The 16,551-nt window shown below is 41.4% G+C and overlaps 1 protein-coding gene across 2 annotated transcripts in view; it reads left to right on the top strand.

Moving 5' to 3' along the window:
- The first annotated feature begins 411 nt into the window (after positions 1-411).
- Positions 412-16,551, top strand: part of MED13L (mediator complex subunit 13L) — a 204,213-nt gene continuing 188,073 nt past the window's right edge. Inside the window, exon 1 of one of the 2 annotated variants that reach the window (XM_064466708.1) lies at positions 412-543. In XM_064466708.1, the coding sequence (XP_064322778.1) occupies positions 472-543 (72 nt within the window). In that variant the 5' untranslated portion in view covers positions 412-471. The remainder of the gene's footprint in view (positions 544-16,551) is intronic. The other variant, XM_064466709.1, reaches the window with a different exon arrangement.

Genomic DNA, 16,551 nt, shown 5'->3' with positions numbered 1-16,551 from the left:
CTCCCTCCCCTCCGCCGCGACGTGTGCCCTGCCCGGGGGGGGGCCAGACCTGGACGCGGAAGGAGGGCCCCGGGCCCCCCCCCCATTCTTCGTCTTCTTTCCGCCCCGGCGGTGCTGAGGCGGCCCGGAGCACCGGAGGAGCCTTCCCCCCGCGCTGCCTGCTGAGGCGCTCGGAGCCAGACGGAGAAGAGCCCCCGCCGGGCCGGGCCGGATCGGGCCCCGCGGATTGAGGATTACCCGGCCGGGGACGCGTAGGGAGGATCGCGCCCGCCCCGTCCGCGGCGCCCGCCGCCCCCCCGCCGCCCGCGGCGCGCCCTCTGCCGGCCGCGCTCCCCCCGGGGCCAGGGGCCGGACCGCGGCTGCCGCCCCGGCCGGCACGGAGGAGCGCCTGCTGCCTCGCCGCCCCCTCCCCGCCGCCGGGCCCGTCTCCTCAGACATGCCCCGCTCTGGCGGCCGGGCTCGCCGAGGATCATGACTGCAGCGGCCAACTGGGTGGCGAACGGGGCTAGCCTGGAGGACTGCCACTCCAACCTCTTCTCGCTGGTGAGTGACCCGCGGCGGGGATCGGCGGCCGCGGCTCAAACGGGCGCTCCGCCGCCCGGCCGGTTTGGCGCCTGGGTGCCGCTGCCGGGGGCTTTATAGCCGGGGCCCGTGGGGCTGCTCCTGCGCTGGCCCCTCCCCCGGCCCGGCTCCCCGTGTTTATTTTGCTCTTGAGCGTGGTTTGCTGCGGGTGTGTGGGTTGCTCTCAGGGCCGCGCTCCTCTGTGCCCCCCGCCTGCATGTGCGACCATCTTCTCTGGTAAACAGTCTTTTCTCCCCGCCTCCCTTGGCACTCGGTGCCCTGGGTGCTTTGTGCCGACCGAACTGTGGGGTCTTTCTCTCCTTTCACAATGACAAACGCCATTTCAGCAGCAGCAGCAGCAAACAGTCTTGTAGTGTGATTGTCTGTGGGACTTGGGCTCGGCGCTCCCGTGACTGCGTGTCAGCTGTTGTTACAGCGTGGTCTCCTGGCGTAGGTCACGCCTGGGGGCAAGAGGTTAAAAAAAAACAACAACCCAAACCTTCTAATTTTGTCATCTCTGAAGAAGAATAGCAGCTGAAAATATAGTATGCTGGGCAGCTTGTTTGCATAGACGCTGTCTACTCGTCTTACTGGTAATTGACAACTTCCTACTTGTATTGCGTGGTTTAATGTTGCAGAAATTATGGTATCGATTTTGGCTAGCTACAGATTTGTAATTTAAATTTAAAACAAGAAAACAATTTGTTTCTGTGTAAGGGTAAAGTCATTTGGAAATGCCTTGCTTTATTTTACCTGAGACATATAGGAATATTATCCCTTCTGGCTGGGCAACAGCTGAGTGAGCAAGAGCCTTCTAGTACTACCAGGGGTAATGTCAGAGGGAAGAAGGGACTATTTAGCGCGTGGTGTGGCATGGTTAAAATGAAAACTTGTAATGCAAGTTTGGAGATAGCATGTGTGAAAGGTTTATGGTAGGTACCCCCTCCCTGCGTCAGAGCTCTGCCAGAATTGGAGGTGGATGCGTATGTTGTTCTTTTTTTAATAGAAAGGAAGAGATTGTTGTTAGTTCCTTTTACAAGAATTAAGGGGAAAAAAGGAAAATTAATTAAAAGTGCAAATGATTAAGTTCTTTGTTTTATCTTTTTATCCTTTATTGCTGTATGTTTCTTATTTTGCCTTTTTTTTAACGTATCTATGTTTGGTTTTTATTTTGGTCATACCTGTAAAGAATCTGGAACAAGAGCTGTAGTCACTTACACTGCTAGGAAACTGGCCCAGAGCTTCTTCCATGAGAATAAATGCAGTTCTTTGCCTTCTTATTGAACTGTTATGTTATGACAGTTTATATCTCTGCTTCTGTTCGAAAACTTTTTCTGATATTTATAAATATATAGTGGTGCTATATGTGTCGAGATGCAGGAATTGTGGTGATTTTGAATACACTGTTTTTACCCAGTAAGAAAAATGAAACAGTAAGCATGAGGGAGGGAATTGTATCTGACTGTAAGAGCAAGGTAGTGAGTGGTTCCTCCTTTGCAGGAGAGTCGTGAAGTCCCCATTTAGTAATGGAGGGTTGAGTAGAGTGCTTTTGGGAAACGTAACTTTTCATGCAGCTGCAATCTGCAAATCTGTCACTGGTAAAAATAATAGTTGGCCCAGCAAAAATTATAAAGTGAAGTGGTTTCATAGTTACTGTGGTTTGGTGTTCCGCCCCCCACCCCTGACCAGGGAAATGTTAAATTTTAAATGGGTGTGTAATATCATTGAAATAAGTGTAGCAAAATTCTTTTGCAAGTGGGTTTAATAATAATACTAACGAGTTTAATGTACAACCCTTTAATCACCAGTGTAATTTTGTGGGAGCTATCCGTACCTGTAGTGTGGTGCTACGTATGAAATGGTAACGTCTTTATTGTTTTCTGGCTCTACTTGCAGAAGAATTCCACTAAAGTAGTGGGGTTTTAATACAGCATTTATATAAACACGTAGTAACTATTAGGGTGATTTATTTTAAACTACATTAGTATTTGTTAGGAATTATGTATCAGTGAAAGATATTGAGAAAGGAAATACTGACTGGAAATATGTGGCCAACACCATTGACCCTTGAACCTGAAATTGTCATATTAATTTCAAAATTTATGAAGTGTTAAAGCTACAGTAGTCTGGATTACTAATTAGAGAAAGTTTTGCAAATCATTTACTTTTTCAGTGCAACAGAACAAAAACATGTACAAGGTAGATGATCTGTTCATGGGAATCAATTCATTTTTTAGGAGTGAAGTGGATTAAAGATTCTTTTTTAAACTGATTCTGCTGTTAGAAGTTGACAAATTTTTTTTTATCGCAGGCTTTGTTTTGGGTATGAATAAAAAAGAAATTTTCTTGACTGGAGAATTGCAGCTCTGCAGTAGTTGTAATCTACTGTGATTCTGTTCGTTTATGTGTAAATAATATTTCTTCCCACAAACATTTGTTTTGTTTAAGAAGGAATGCTGTCTCCCCACCCCAGAGGAGCCAGAGCTCTGTGGTGAGTCTGTCTGGTTGCTGTAGTGGGTTTGGGTTGGTTTAACAGTTGGTGATTTCCAGCTTATTTTTCCATCAACTGTAGACAGTCCTTAGCGAGAGGTTAGGTACCGCTGCTTCTTCTGAACCTTTTTACAAAAAATATTTTCCTAAAAGCATTTTGGTACCTGATTCTCTTTTATCAGTGATGTCCAGAAAGTATAGGGGTCCTTAGTGTTCTTAGCTGAATATTTTACGTGAGAGGAAGGTACTGTCTTAAGTTAAGGTTTTCAAGTTAGCTTTGAATATCCAGACAGTGAGTGTGATCTCAGGCTTGCGTAGCTGGGTTTCATGAAGTGTCCCCCTGGATTCCGTGACCCAAAGGGCTGTTGTCTGTATCCTCTTTTGCCCTATAATGAACCAGGAATCCAGTGCCAGTCTAGAAAATGGGCTAATGTTTGTAAGCTCTGTCAGGCAAAAAAACCCCGCAAACAGCCTGCGCAAAGAAATCTAGAACTTTACTCTGAATGTAAGGCATTTCTCAGCAAGATAAGGGCTGGTTTGCATATTTGTCATCGGAATACACTTCAGATATAAACCTGTTTATACTGGCATACGCAGCAGATTAATACGCTTGCTCATTAAAAATACACTTTCTGTCTGAAATTGCTATGTTTCTAGCATGGCAGTAGAAGAAATTTTATATATCCTAACTCTGTTTTTGTAGTGGTCAAAATGTCTGCTGCTACTTCTGAAAAAGAATGCCAGTTTATCAAAACAAGATTTAATAAGCAACTGTTAAGGGCTGATTTAACTGCTAATTAAGAGTTGTCTAATAACTATTTAGAGACATAATGTTCTGAGGTAATATGCTTTGTATTAAAACTTCAGACCCAGCTGACAAACCGTCTTTCTATGAATAATCCTTAATCATAAAAGTAGTCTTACTGAACTGAATTTGATTTTTCCTGTGAGTAAGGGTTAATCATATGATGGTGAGGGCTTGTATGAGGATGTTTCCTCAACACTCTGGCTTAGCTGCCGTGGTGGATCCAAAGGCACAAGTCAGCCTCCGAGAATCGGGATGAAGTTGCATAACGTTTCGTATGCTGGAGGTGGAAGAAAGAGTACAGCAAAGGGTGTCAGGAATGACCTAAATTTTGGAGTAGCTTTCATGTAGTGAAAGATTAGATACTGTAGGAGCAGGAGTCTTCAGCCTGGAAAAGGCATGATTGTGTTCTTGGAAAGTGAGACCTATTTATAGAGGACTTGAGAGAAGGCGCAGTGAGTACTTGTTTAAAAGCGTTCTTACAGAAACCTGCTGCCAGAAAGGTCTGGTTAGTAGGAATTGAGTATTTATTGCAGTTAATGTTCAAAGACAAATTTACAAACTGTAAAGGTCGTTGCTGCTGGTACGTTTTTCAGTTGGCGAACAGGAACAGAAATTTTTGCCTTTGATCTGTGAGTTTTGTTGCTATTTTCATAATGAAACTGAAAGGAGTCAAGGAAATCTGAGATGGCATTTGAATTATTTTTTCTTTAAAGGTTTTTCATGGCACCAGAAAGTGAAGGTTAGGAATGCAGAGACTGCTGGTGAGGTACTCCTTGGTGTTGCATAATTGTCAATAAAGGACTTCATAGAGACGGTTGATTGCCCAGCCAAATCCATAAGTAGTAGTAAATTAGCTGGTAGTCGTTCTTGCTTATTGCATTATCGTAAATGCAGTGCTCCAAGCAGTAGGCTAAGTTGGCATGCGGGATGTTACATCACTACGTGGTAGATAACTTCCCCATTTGAAATTTTATGTAGGCGTGAATTTACATGTGTAGATGTATTTAAGAAATGGAATTAACCTCTTGAGTTTTCCAAAAGTATTTGATTTTTTTTTTTAATCTTTATCCTGAATTTTATTAGGTAACGAGACACAAGTAGAAAAATTACATTAGAAAGCGTGCTCACTTTCTGCTAATAAAAGATTATTTCAGGTTTTAATCACTTCAGTGGTAGGCTTTTATTATGTCCTGTCTGAGTATTCAACAATTTAATGGTATCTACTAGGGTGTGAGTTTGAAGAAAATAGACCCAGATTTGCAGAGAGATTGGGATGGTGCGACATTCAGTTAGCTTGCCCAGCTCTGGGAGTGGACTTAGTGAACCTGCGTTAGGTAACGAACCTCTTCTGAACGGGGCACAAAGAAAGTCAGGTGCATAGGAGTGATGTTTGCAGTTTGGGCAAGAGCGTGCTGAAGTACCTCAAGCTGGCTGCTAAGAAGTATTTGAGTGAGTTTTTCCTGAAATTCTGATCGTCTTCTGAATGTACATGTATACTGGGGCTGTGAACCCTTCTCCAGTAACTCCTCCTCATTTTGGTGACAACGCAAGCTCTTTGGTGAGAGTGCTACTGTGAATATTGGTGTGATTAAGGAAATACTCAAATGTTAGGCTGATACATTAAAAAAAAAAAAAATCCCAGGTAACTACATTTTAAGAATCATAAGTTTCACTTGCTGTAATAGTGTCTGAAAACACATATTTCTGGATTTTTCTACATAATTAGTGCAGTATTGACATAACCCCAGTTCTCAACCCCCCTCAGATTAATTTGATCTTGAATTTTTCTCCCCTTCTGCTTCTAAGAGCGCTTCCTCAGGTGTAAGGGAGTAAAGAAGGAACTCTTTAATCCTATATATAGACCTTTCTTCTATTATTTTCCTTCTTGACAATGCAATTTAAAAAAAAAAAAATTCAGTTTCTTTAGGTTTTAATGTCAGTGGAAAAAATGTGGTGCATATGAGATATATCTGCTGAATGTGTTAACTTGATTAACTTTGGCCACTTGATGGAGAAGTTTTTATGGATTTTGTTTTTATTTTTAATCTCTTTACAAGGCATAACATTGAGTAAAGGGTGCGTGTGTGTGTGTGTGCAGGTGCATGGCTTTTTAAATACCTAAAAAATATTGACATGGCTGGAACATGATGCTTTGTATTAAGTTGAACACCTCTGCTGTTTGAAGCTTTCTGTTTACTGGGTGGGAATGCTTAACCTGTTGTCTCCACTTACCCGTGATCGCCATAGAGGATTACACCCGCCCCACTAGTCTTCACTTTTACGTCCTTGGTTACGGCAGCATCCCCGTACCAGGATTTGACTAAAACACCCCTGCTCACATCAAGAATGATGCTACAAATTTTCTCTCTCATCATGTGACTGGGACCATGTTGCATCTCTGCATTCTGCCATGGTCTTCCCCTGCTGTTACATCTCCTCAAAGTTACCCTGCTTTCACTTCCAAAGCCTTGAGCCCTGTTCCTTGCCAGCCTTTTATTTTTTCATTCAGTACAGACTGACTCCTGACTTTAATATACACCAGGATCAAGTTATAAATTACTATCTTTTGTTTTTTTTTCTAGTTGTTGCTTTGTATTTGTGGAAGGTTGCCAGTTGATGTCTGCAGACTTACTACGTTGCTGTCAGTCCTTCAAACCCCTTTCCTAAACTTGTTTGAGGGATCCTACAGACAACCTAATAACACTGAATAGGTGGTTGGTCTTTTCAGGCTGTTGCCTTTACGGCTGACAAGTATAGTTTTATATTCTTTCAACTCGGTGTGTAGTCATTTACTGTTCTGTGGGTGAGCAGTGCCCTTTTTTGTGTAGAGTCTAGCACAGTGGGATTTGTGACTTGTTGGTGCCATAGTAACACAAATAACGCGGAAAAAAATACTGGTCTGAGTAGAAGCAAGCTTGTTTTAGTATTATCTTGCCAGTTTAAAAAGTGCACAAGAGTTTTCAACAGAAGATCCCGAATCAAATCCAGATTTGTTTATATGGAGTATGTATTTACATACTCCTCCTCACACCAAGCTTTCATACTGCTTTCATTTTAAGCTCTAAGTATTGCTTTAAAAATAGGTCTTCTTTCCCTGAGTTCCTCGACCCCAACTGGTAGTTTCAAAGAGAAACCAGCTAATAAAAATATTCTGCTCTAACAGACCTCAAAATATTACTGAAACATCGTGTTTGATTCCCTCTGCACAGTTGTGAAGTACATACCACAGGGATAACGGGCCTGTGATACTAAGAATGACAGCTTGTGTCGTTTCCTGCTGTGGCTTCAGCTGGTTACACAGCCTTGCATTAGTATGATCGCTATACTGTAAAATGATAGTGACGTCTGAACAGAAACCACGTTGATACCATGTAGTAAGTTTAACTTTTCAGGCTGGGAGGCTTCTTAGCATTTTACTTAGTAAGATGATGCCTGTTTTTTAGTACCTTGCAAATTTAAGCAGTCTTTCCTTTGTTTTTTTTGTTGGGAATTTTGATTAGTTTTGATAAATCCTGATTCTCACTTCCTACCTCAGTCTGCTAAAAAAAATGTTATTTCTCATTGAGTCACATGTGCCTTAATTCACTTTCCTGAGGAGAATTGCAATAGTGCATATGGAAATGTGACTTGAGCTTTTAGTGGCGTTCTCTCTTTTGTTTCTTTGAGGCAGGAAATTTTATTGAGTGTTGCTGTTGTACAATGTGCCCCTAGGCAATATTTATGTTTATGTGACTAACACAGATGAGCTCAAACATACACAAAGAGCTTGTCCCTGTGCTAAGGAACATATTTAATCTGCTTATGAAAATGGAGAAAAATGGACAGTCTTCTATAATTAATTTGTAGTATAAGATAGGACATGTTTATTTCTATATCACTTCTTGTTAGGCACTTACCTCTGCTTTAGTCAGCTAGTGTTGCAGTGTACTGTAGTGTACTATTCTTGTTTACGAAAAGAAAATTATATTACAGAATAAAACAGGTTTTTTTTTTCCCTTTCATTTTCCTCCCTCCCCTGTCACTCTCCTTCCATCCCTTGGTGACCCCAAAAGGATTCATATGCTCACATTTAAGCCTGGATCAGGATATTGACCTAGTGAAAAACTTTCCTCCCTCTTACTCCCCTCCCTCTGGGTACCTCTTATTCCTCTCTCTCCCCACCAAGTTTTGGCAGCAGCATGGATTGAAGCGAGATCAAAGTGGCTGAGTAACCACAATCTATGTCTTGGAGAAGGGAATTTAAAGCTTGTTCAGTAAAACTTTATTTAATTCATCTCTCAGTTTTAAAAGAGCTATGCTGTGGTCAGTGCCTTGTTATTGCCTGTTCTTGTAGCTCTGTATTTGCCCATAAAAATACAACATTCTGTGAGAACAGAGAATTGAAAACAAAATTTAGAGGAAAACAGTTCTGTACCTACTGACCAGGCATTGGCAACCTTCCGTTTTTTGGTAATGATGCATTCATGGCTAACAGCTATGAGACATAAGTTTTAAAATGTATTGACTTTTTTTCTTATTGGAGTCTCTGGTTTGCGAGGAAGTTGTTGAATCTACTCTAGTGTATCGGCACTTTTAGTGGCAGGTTTTTATGAATCTCAGTTGATGCATGCCCACAATATTACCGAATTTGTAGGCAGCTCTGGGCAAGTTACAAAATCCATTCCAGGAACTTCTTGTAGTGACTGTCTCAGGTATTTTTATAAAAAAAATAATTTCTTTGCTGACAGAATAGGTTAACTGGTTACATTACTTGATTCTGAATTTGCTGGTTTCATTTTTAACCCAGTATTTCTGGTTATGTACTTCTGTGTGTGTTTTAATAAAATTTTGAGTTGAGTTCTCTCTGAATTGCCAGAACTTCCTTCTGGCAGGAGTTGCTGGATTCTTCCTTTGCAGGAGTGACAGTAAGAAAGCTGGCAAAATGCGTCTACATGACCGGTCATGTAGTGGATTTATTTACTTCTTTCTGTGTTAAGGAAGATTCATATGAAAGAATTCTTGAGGTGGTAGTTTTTTCAAGGGCTCCGGGGTTTTGGCAGACTGCCTAACAGTTTGAGCTTTATTTGATGTCACTGGTCAAGACAATGTTGATGCGCAAGAACCAGGGCTGTCTGATTGTATTTCTGCACTGTTACTACCTTCCTAGCCTGGAGCCAGGGATCTGGGCCGGGGCCCTTTCGGGCAGGCGGCGTAGTTTGCTTTGCAGGTCAGTGATGGACACGTGTGTGAAACGACTATGTGAACTGTTGTTGGTATTCACTAAGCAGCTCTGCTTAGATGTGGTGTACAAAAATGGTCTAGTTCCGAGCTCTTAAGTACAGGTTTTTTTTGTGTAAAGGAAGAAAGGAACTGCATTCTTTAACTCAGTATGCAAAAGTTTACTCTACTCGGGTTGTTACTTCCTCCAGCCCGCCCCCCCCCCCCCCCCTTTCCCCCCCCTTTCTTTTTTTCCCTGCCCATATGTCAGATTACTTGCTTTGGGAAACATTTGATAGTCCATTGTGTGACTCTGATGTTTGACATTTCCTTCCTCCTTCACTTAAAAAAAAAATATATAAAAAAAGTTAAGCTTGGGGGAAGAGAGAAGATTCCTTTGTTTACTTGCAGATTTGCTTTTGTCATCTTTTTTCATGTGTTGGACTACTTTTCTCTAAGAGGGGATTTTTTTTTAATTTGGAAAATGGGCAGTTGCTTAGTTCTGAGTCTGTCTTTTTGAAGGGGACTTTGAAACCTAATCATTCACCCTGTCTTAGGAGGGAGGGATTCTTCTGGCTAGCGAGTTGCACACTTGTTTGCTTTTCTTGTGTGCTATCTGAAGTGTGCAATGGTAGTTTTAATTTTATTACCTGTTCTCAACCATCTACTCTGAAGTTAAAATATAACTGATTCCCTTCTGCAAAGAAATAGGCTGAACTGTTATGGAACTCAGAGGTACCTTTTAGCGTTCCCTGTAAAACAGTGTCTGTAACTTGACCTGCAGGGTAGTTTGCTCCAAAACCTAAGGTTTGTTAAAATGAAAAGAATGTATTCTGTTCTTTTTGTCTTTTGTCTTGGAGAAGGAATTTTGCTTCCAGGCATTGTATGCTTCGGTTGCATACAGCCTACGCTGGTATACCTTCAGTTCTGACATGGGTAAGAGGCTTCTTCCCCTCTTTCCCCATAAAAACACCCAGAAGAAATCAAACCCAAACATGCCTTGTTTTAAATGCTTTTGTCTATCTTGGGTTTATTGGGTACGTATGTTCTCGAGTATGTGGATAGGGCTTGCCTAGTAGCATCCTCTGAAACCTAGATTTCTACCTGTTGAATATCTGTTTTGTTGTCTAGATTAGCTTTTCTGTTCCCATTTCTCATGCATGATGGTGAGACTCTGGCCCAACAACTTCCCATTTCATGTGTCTGTATTGGTGGAAAAGCCAGTAAGTACGAGCATGTGGAAGTGTGTGCCTTTTGTGTGAGTTTCAGTCACGTGCTGACATGGGAAGATGTCACTGCCATCTTTCAGTTTCCTTGTGACTTTGTCTTGACTATTTCTGACTTGAAAACATCTTCTCAAGTAATGGCTAAATCCCAGCCCTTTGGCTTCCAGCCATGATTATCGCATTATCCTTTTACATCTCTGTCTGATGAACTTGGTTACAGCCTTTGCAGTGGAAGAGAGGTGAGAAGCCAGGTGCTGGTTTGGAACAGCGTACTGAGATTTGCTGAATCAGTGATGGGACTGGACATTTGCGATCCAAAGCCATTCCCTGAAGGTGGAAGGTGTTGATGTAACTCAAAGGTGTTCTCTCAAAAATTCGTTCTTTTGTTGTTTCTTTGTTGTTGTTTTATAATGAATTTTTGAAGAGTTCGTGGGGTTCGTCCTAAATGACTATTACTGTTTTTTTGATGGACATTTGGTACTGACTTGTGGATGGCAGGTCTGAGAGCTATCTTGAGGATGATCACTGATGCTGCTCCTGATGTGCTGATAAAGGTTTCAAAGAAGCCAGTACGGTAACAGGCTAAACAACACGGGAACAGCTTTGTTGAATTGGAACAAAAGTCCATCAAAGTGTCGTGTCTGAACGGTGGCCAGTGGTTGTTTGGCCTGCTGGATTTAAGCACCAACACAATGGTCCATTATCGGTTTAGCAGCTGCTATGTTGCCAGTGGCAGCAACCTGTATTATGTGGCTTTTTGTATTTGGGAAGTCACCTAGAGGCTTGCTATAGCCACTCATAGCAATGCTGCAATTTTGCTGGGAGAGGAGCAGGGGACCCAAAAAATCTGCTGCAAAAGTGCACTCCCCCCTGAAAACATAAGCAGTTAGCTGGAGAAGGGTATAAGAGTAGGTCATGGACATAGTAATACTTCCCTGGAATAATCTCCCAGGCTCTCTATATATTTGGTTGAAAGATTTCTTGAACCAGGTGGATATTTAATAGACAATTTAAAAACTAGTAGATGAAGTTTTTATTGACAGAGAATGTTCAGCCATCTCGTTTTGGTTTCAGTCTGCATTCTGCTACTTTAGTTTGATACCTGGAAGGCACAACCAGCTGCTATTCTCTAATACACCCTCATAGTTGCCCTCTTAGACTGTTCAGTCTTAATCCTCAAATGCTTTTTGTTGTATGGAATATATACTTTTTGACCATTCCTATATTTTTTTCTCTCCACTTTTTGATGTGGCAAAACAAGAACTGCAGTTAGTGATGAAGGTGCAGAGCTACATATGAACCGTGATGGCCTAACAATTCCTGTGTCACCTTCTGTTTCTCTCCTAAGATTTTTAACATTTGGTTTTGTTTTGCCAACCCGTTTCTGCAGTGCACTCTAGGAAGATACTGTCGCTCTTTCAGTATGTCAGTGTGCGCTCATTTTCCTTCCTTCTGCTGTGTTTTATTGTAGTTTTACTTTAGTATTTAACCTTGAAATTCTGTGATGGTTGGGATACATGTCAGCAGTTGGGGCCCTTTTATCAGGTTACTCTCATGCTTGCCATTCAAAACTTCTTTGTTGGTAGCTTCTGTGTCTGCCAGAACTGCTGAAATTCGAGCATTAATATTGGAGTCCTATTATTTTTTCCACTGGGAAAGATGGAACTTAGTTGCCACCTCAGATTCCTTTTGAGACTGAGTTTTGTTTCTTTGAAACAATCTATTCATCTTCCTGGCTGCCTCCTCTCCCACATAGGCAGAATCACACTGACACCTAGGAGAGAGAGATAAAAAATACCTCATTTCTGTCACTACTGTTTACTTCTTAGGCATAACAGCTCATGGTATTAGTTTGTGGCTTTTAATAATGGTATATGTGGACTCTATTTTAGAAGTATCTTGGTTTCTGGTCCTCGATACTGCGATACAGTATCTCACATGTCCCCAGGTACAGAAGTCCAATGGGAAGATATCTGATAATAGGATTCTGGTTACAGCTAAATCCTTCAGAGAGACTCAGCAAAGATAAAAGATGACATAGAAAAGCCCTGACACTGTTGCTTGTCACAAACAGCTCTGAAGTAGTAGTATTTAGATAATCTGTTCCAGGGGGTATGAAGGAAGAGGGAGCATGATATGGAGTATATGGAGTGAAGAGATGTATCCAGCAGAAAGTGGTTTCGGGCATATGTTCTGCATGCAGTGGTGTGCTCAGTTTCTTGCTGGTTTAAGACCAAATGAACAACAGGAGCAGCAACAACAAAAAAAGGGCATTTTTTTTTTCAATCCTGCGTTTTAAAAGGTTGTTAGTGTCTGCCCTTTTATCCTTTTTTCTCCAGCCACTTGACTCTGTGCTTATACAGGGAAAGGATTAAAGTCAAACATGTAATTCTGCTGTTCATCCGTTGCATATTAAGAAGAATGATGCTCAACTCAGCTGATCAGTCAGCTCTTTGAAGCCCCACGCATGGCATAGTTTTTCCGTTGGCCATATGAGGTCCATTTCAGAATTATATTTTTTAATGTGCTGTTTTTTTCCATTCTTTAGTTTGAAGTATGAAAAAGTTTGGAGAACTTTGTTTATGCAGTTACTGCAATCCTTGTCTGCCAGTTGCTTTGCCTAACAGAAGTGTCATGTTGAAGCTGAGCCACGGCTCGTTCCGTGCGCGATAAGGCCTCTCTTCACTGCCATATGGTTCCTCCCTTTTTAAGGGGCAGAAGGGATAAGCCCTGAGGGAAGGGAACACAAACCCCCACCCCCTTTTTTCTTTTTTTTAAATGGATAGGATAAAGAGGGGAATGTAAATATGTAGTTTAGTAAATGATCTGGTTTCAGGAGGTTCCACAGGGCTGAGCTGGTTGGTTTGTTTTTAAACGAAGAAAGTTATAGACCCGGGTATAAAAGATAAGAGAGGGTGTCTGCGTCCGGGTGCCTGCTGCTGCTGCTTCCTCAGTGTCCCTGCAGGAAGTTGTGCTATCCAAATAGGAACCTTTCCCAGAGCGCTGAAATAATATATAGCTATGAAGAAGAAGATTTTTTTAGTTAAGCAGTCTCCTTTGTTCCTTGGTACGCATTTCTTTTTTTCTTGCCTCTGTCCCTTCAATTCACTTGACAGGGACTGAGGCAGGTGTTACTAAATATTTTATTTCAGTGGGATTGGGGGAGAAGAGTTCTTGTCAGTGCCTGTGTTTGCCTCCCCCGTAAGCACATGTTGTTCTGCAGTATTTTTCAGTCCTCCTGTCTCCATCCTTTTGTCCTTTCTTCCTAGTGAGGTGTATCAAGATGACATCAATTTTATCTGGTATTTAAACGGCCTGAGTAGAGTGTGAAATGCTATTTTGTTGCTGTGTGAGGATGATGTAGTGAAATGAAACACTGTAACCAAAACAGATGGTGCTAATCTTGAATCTGTCTGCAAGATCTTATAGCATTTAATTAAAATGGTGGTGTAATTCCCATGACACCTTTAACTACAGTTTAAATTCTTGGACTATGAACTAAAGGCTTTCTTATGCAGATTTGCACTCGTGTGAGTAGTCCTTAGTATGAGTCTCTAGTGGCTTCAGAATAGCTACTTACTTGAATGAAGCTCTTTAAGATGAGACTGTAATGAAACTGGCAAATATATATATGGCATTTACATTTTTAAATGTTCTATTTTGAAGCATCAATTGTAGACTAAAGACACTTAGTAACCACAGTATCCTACATAGAAGCAAACAAAAATCTAGATTGCAGAAATTGTTTAGATTGCACCTAACTTCAGAGGCTGGTAAATACAGCATTTTAAGGTACCCTGGACAACTTAACTTCTTCCCCTTGGTTAGAAAGGCGTATGATGAAAGCTTGTTCACTTGTATATTCCCTTTGGTTAACTGAAACTTGTTTGTAGAAATCCCTGACATAAGTGAATTGGTGTGGTTTGGTTTGGTTTTTTGCATTACTTGTGTCTTTTCTTAAGAGGATGAGAGAAACTTGTTTGAAGCACGGTGCAGACCTGAATTTGTCTGAGTAGCACCTTTTGGGCAGGCAGTTGGGAAGTATTTTTATACCTGGTTTTTGTTTTGTTTCAGATAGAACTGAAAAAGATTAAAATGACCTGAACAATGCCATGTTTGAAAGTCTTTGAGAAAGTCAGGGTTGGCGCTGAGGGCCTATGTGATGGATATCTAGTTGTTCTTGCTCATAAGACCCTTCCAGCCTTTTTTTGTAGATCTCTGTCTCCTTTACAAGTATATTCTTCCTATTTTGGAAGTACTGGGCTACTGATTTTTCTGCACTCTGAGCCCTAAATATGCCTTAGCATTTCTCACCTCTCTATACTATGTGAAGCAGGAAAAATAACACATGATTATGTAATTTTAGCCATTGTTTTTAATGTAGAGAAGTACAATAATACAGAAATAACTCTGCTTTACACTGTGGCCAAATACAAGAATTTTTCCAACTTCTAATGCTCTGCCTTTTTCTGGTTCTGCTGTGTCTGTATTAATGTATAATGTCTCCAAGGGAGCTTTGTGTGTTAAAATGAGTGGAATTATTCAAGTCTTCTGTAGAAGTTAATTTAAAATTGGCCTGTCCATTTCCCGTACAACATATATAGTCCAGAAAGCATTTGATGGAGGGTGGGGGGTAAGAGGAGGTGGAGGATGTGTTTTGTGTTCCATCTGTGAGGACTGCAGAAGAGGAAAATAGTCACAGTGGCTACACAGCACTAATTAAATCTTTAGGGTTGCTGGTAGCATGCCAGAATCAAGTCGTGCAGTGTGAAATGTTACTGGGGAATTGTGATTTTTAGCAGCCTAAACTCTGCCAATCTGAATGGAGCACTATGAGATCAGCAGAAGACCCTTCCGGCCTGTCTGTTATTCTGATTTAAGCCTGAGGGAGGGGAAAAAGAATCGGAGCTTAGGTTTTATCTCTACTAGGAATTTACAGTTCTGGATGCTGTCCTGGAGTTAAAATGGCTACAGCCCTCAGCTGTCGCAGATAGATGCGAAGGTGTCTGTATTTAGGGCAGCAGACTGATGGCTGTAAGAGAGTGCTAATTTGCTTTCTCCGTCTCTTCTGCTTGCTTGTGTGCATAGGGGATATCAGAGGTTTGAATTCTCTTAATTTTTTTTTTTTTAAAGCCATTTCACTCTGCAGAGTGTAACGGTTAAGACAGACACTTAGGGGGGAGGAAAGCTGTGGCTGCACTCCTCTTCAAAGGACTATATGTGACGTTCGCTCTATGGCCGTGTTTTGAATGAAAGCATCGGCATGGCTGTGTGTTCATTAATGCCTAATTCTTGGGTATGTTTTGGGTGTGTTTAGATGCCTACATGGAATTTTGGGTTTGAATGTACTCCTCTACCCTGATAGCTGCTTTTGGATATGTCAGAAACAGATTTTTATGTCTTGGGAATTTTACTGTAAAAAGTTGAGTGTTAGTAAAGATTTTGGATATTACTGTTAGACACAGGGATCTCATTTGTTTCCTTACAGGCTTGGCCCAGTGCATTTGGAACAGGCATCCTACAAACCATTCTGTGTCCAACTGCAGTTAACTGAATTTAGAAAAAAATAATTTTTAAAGAAGCCCCTTTTATCTGGGAAGTTGAACCCTTCACAGCACAGTCCTCAAACATATGTTCCTTTATAAACCAAAGCAAAAAGTCCCTTGCAAAATGCATGATTGACTAACAATGTTGGTTATTAGTAAGTATTTGTAAGTTCCTTTTTTTTTTTTGTCAGGCTTTTTAGTGTTAAGAACATTGTAGCAACCATACTACTGTAGCAGCCAAGACTACCCATATGGGAAAAGATGCAAGATACACAATAGATTACATCACCTGGCAAGACTTTTGCTTTGTTCTGCATTCATTTCTAACCAGTTGTGAGTAAAACAGCACGTTCTCAGTTTTATCCTCAGGTTGGCAATCTTGGTTTCTATCTCTGCAAGTACTTCAGGCTGTTTTAAAGCCGGCAGTCTTACTGAAAGGAGCCGCTCTAACCTCCCTGACCTGCTTTGCTGTCCTCTTACTGGTATAAGCACCTCTGTGGCTATTTAATGAATCAAGTATGGGGCCTGATCTGAGTAGAGGAAAAAAAAATGTTTAATATAATGCTTCTGATTTTAGTCAGTTTACTTCAGAAGCACTGCTGGAAAGTGGAAGTAGTGGTAAAGTCAGGAGCGGATGATTGATGCAGGGAAGGCAGGCCAGTCCAGGACCACTTTTGGCACCGGCGCTTGCTTCTGCTGCTTTAAGGTGTACATTAACAACAGC

The sequence above is a fragment of the Phalacrocorax carbo genome, chromosome 15 (assembly GCF_963921805.1).
Source record: "Phalacrocorax carbo chromosome 15, bPhaCar2.1, whole genome shotgun sequence".
NCBI classification, from domain to species: domain Eukaryota; kingdom Metazoa; phylum Chordata; class Aves; order Suliformes; family Phalacrocoracidae; genus Phalacrocorax; species Phalacrocorax carbo.
This window is presented reverse-complemented; position numbering and strand designations above follow the sequence as displayed.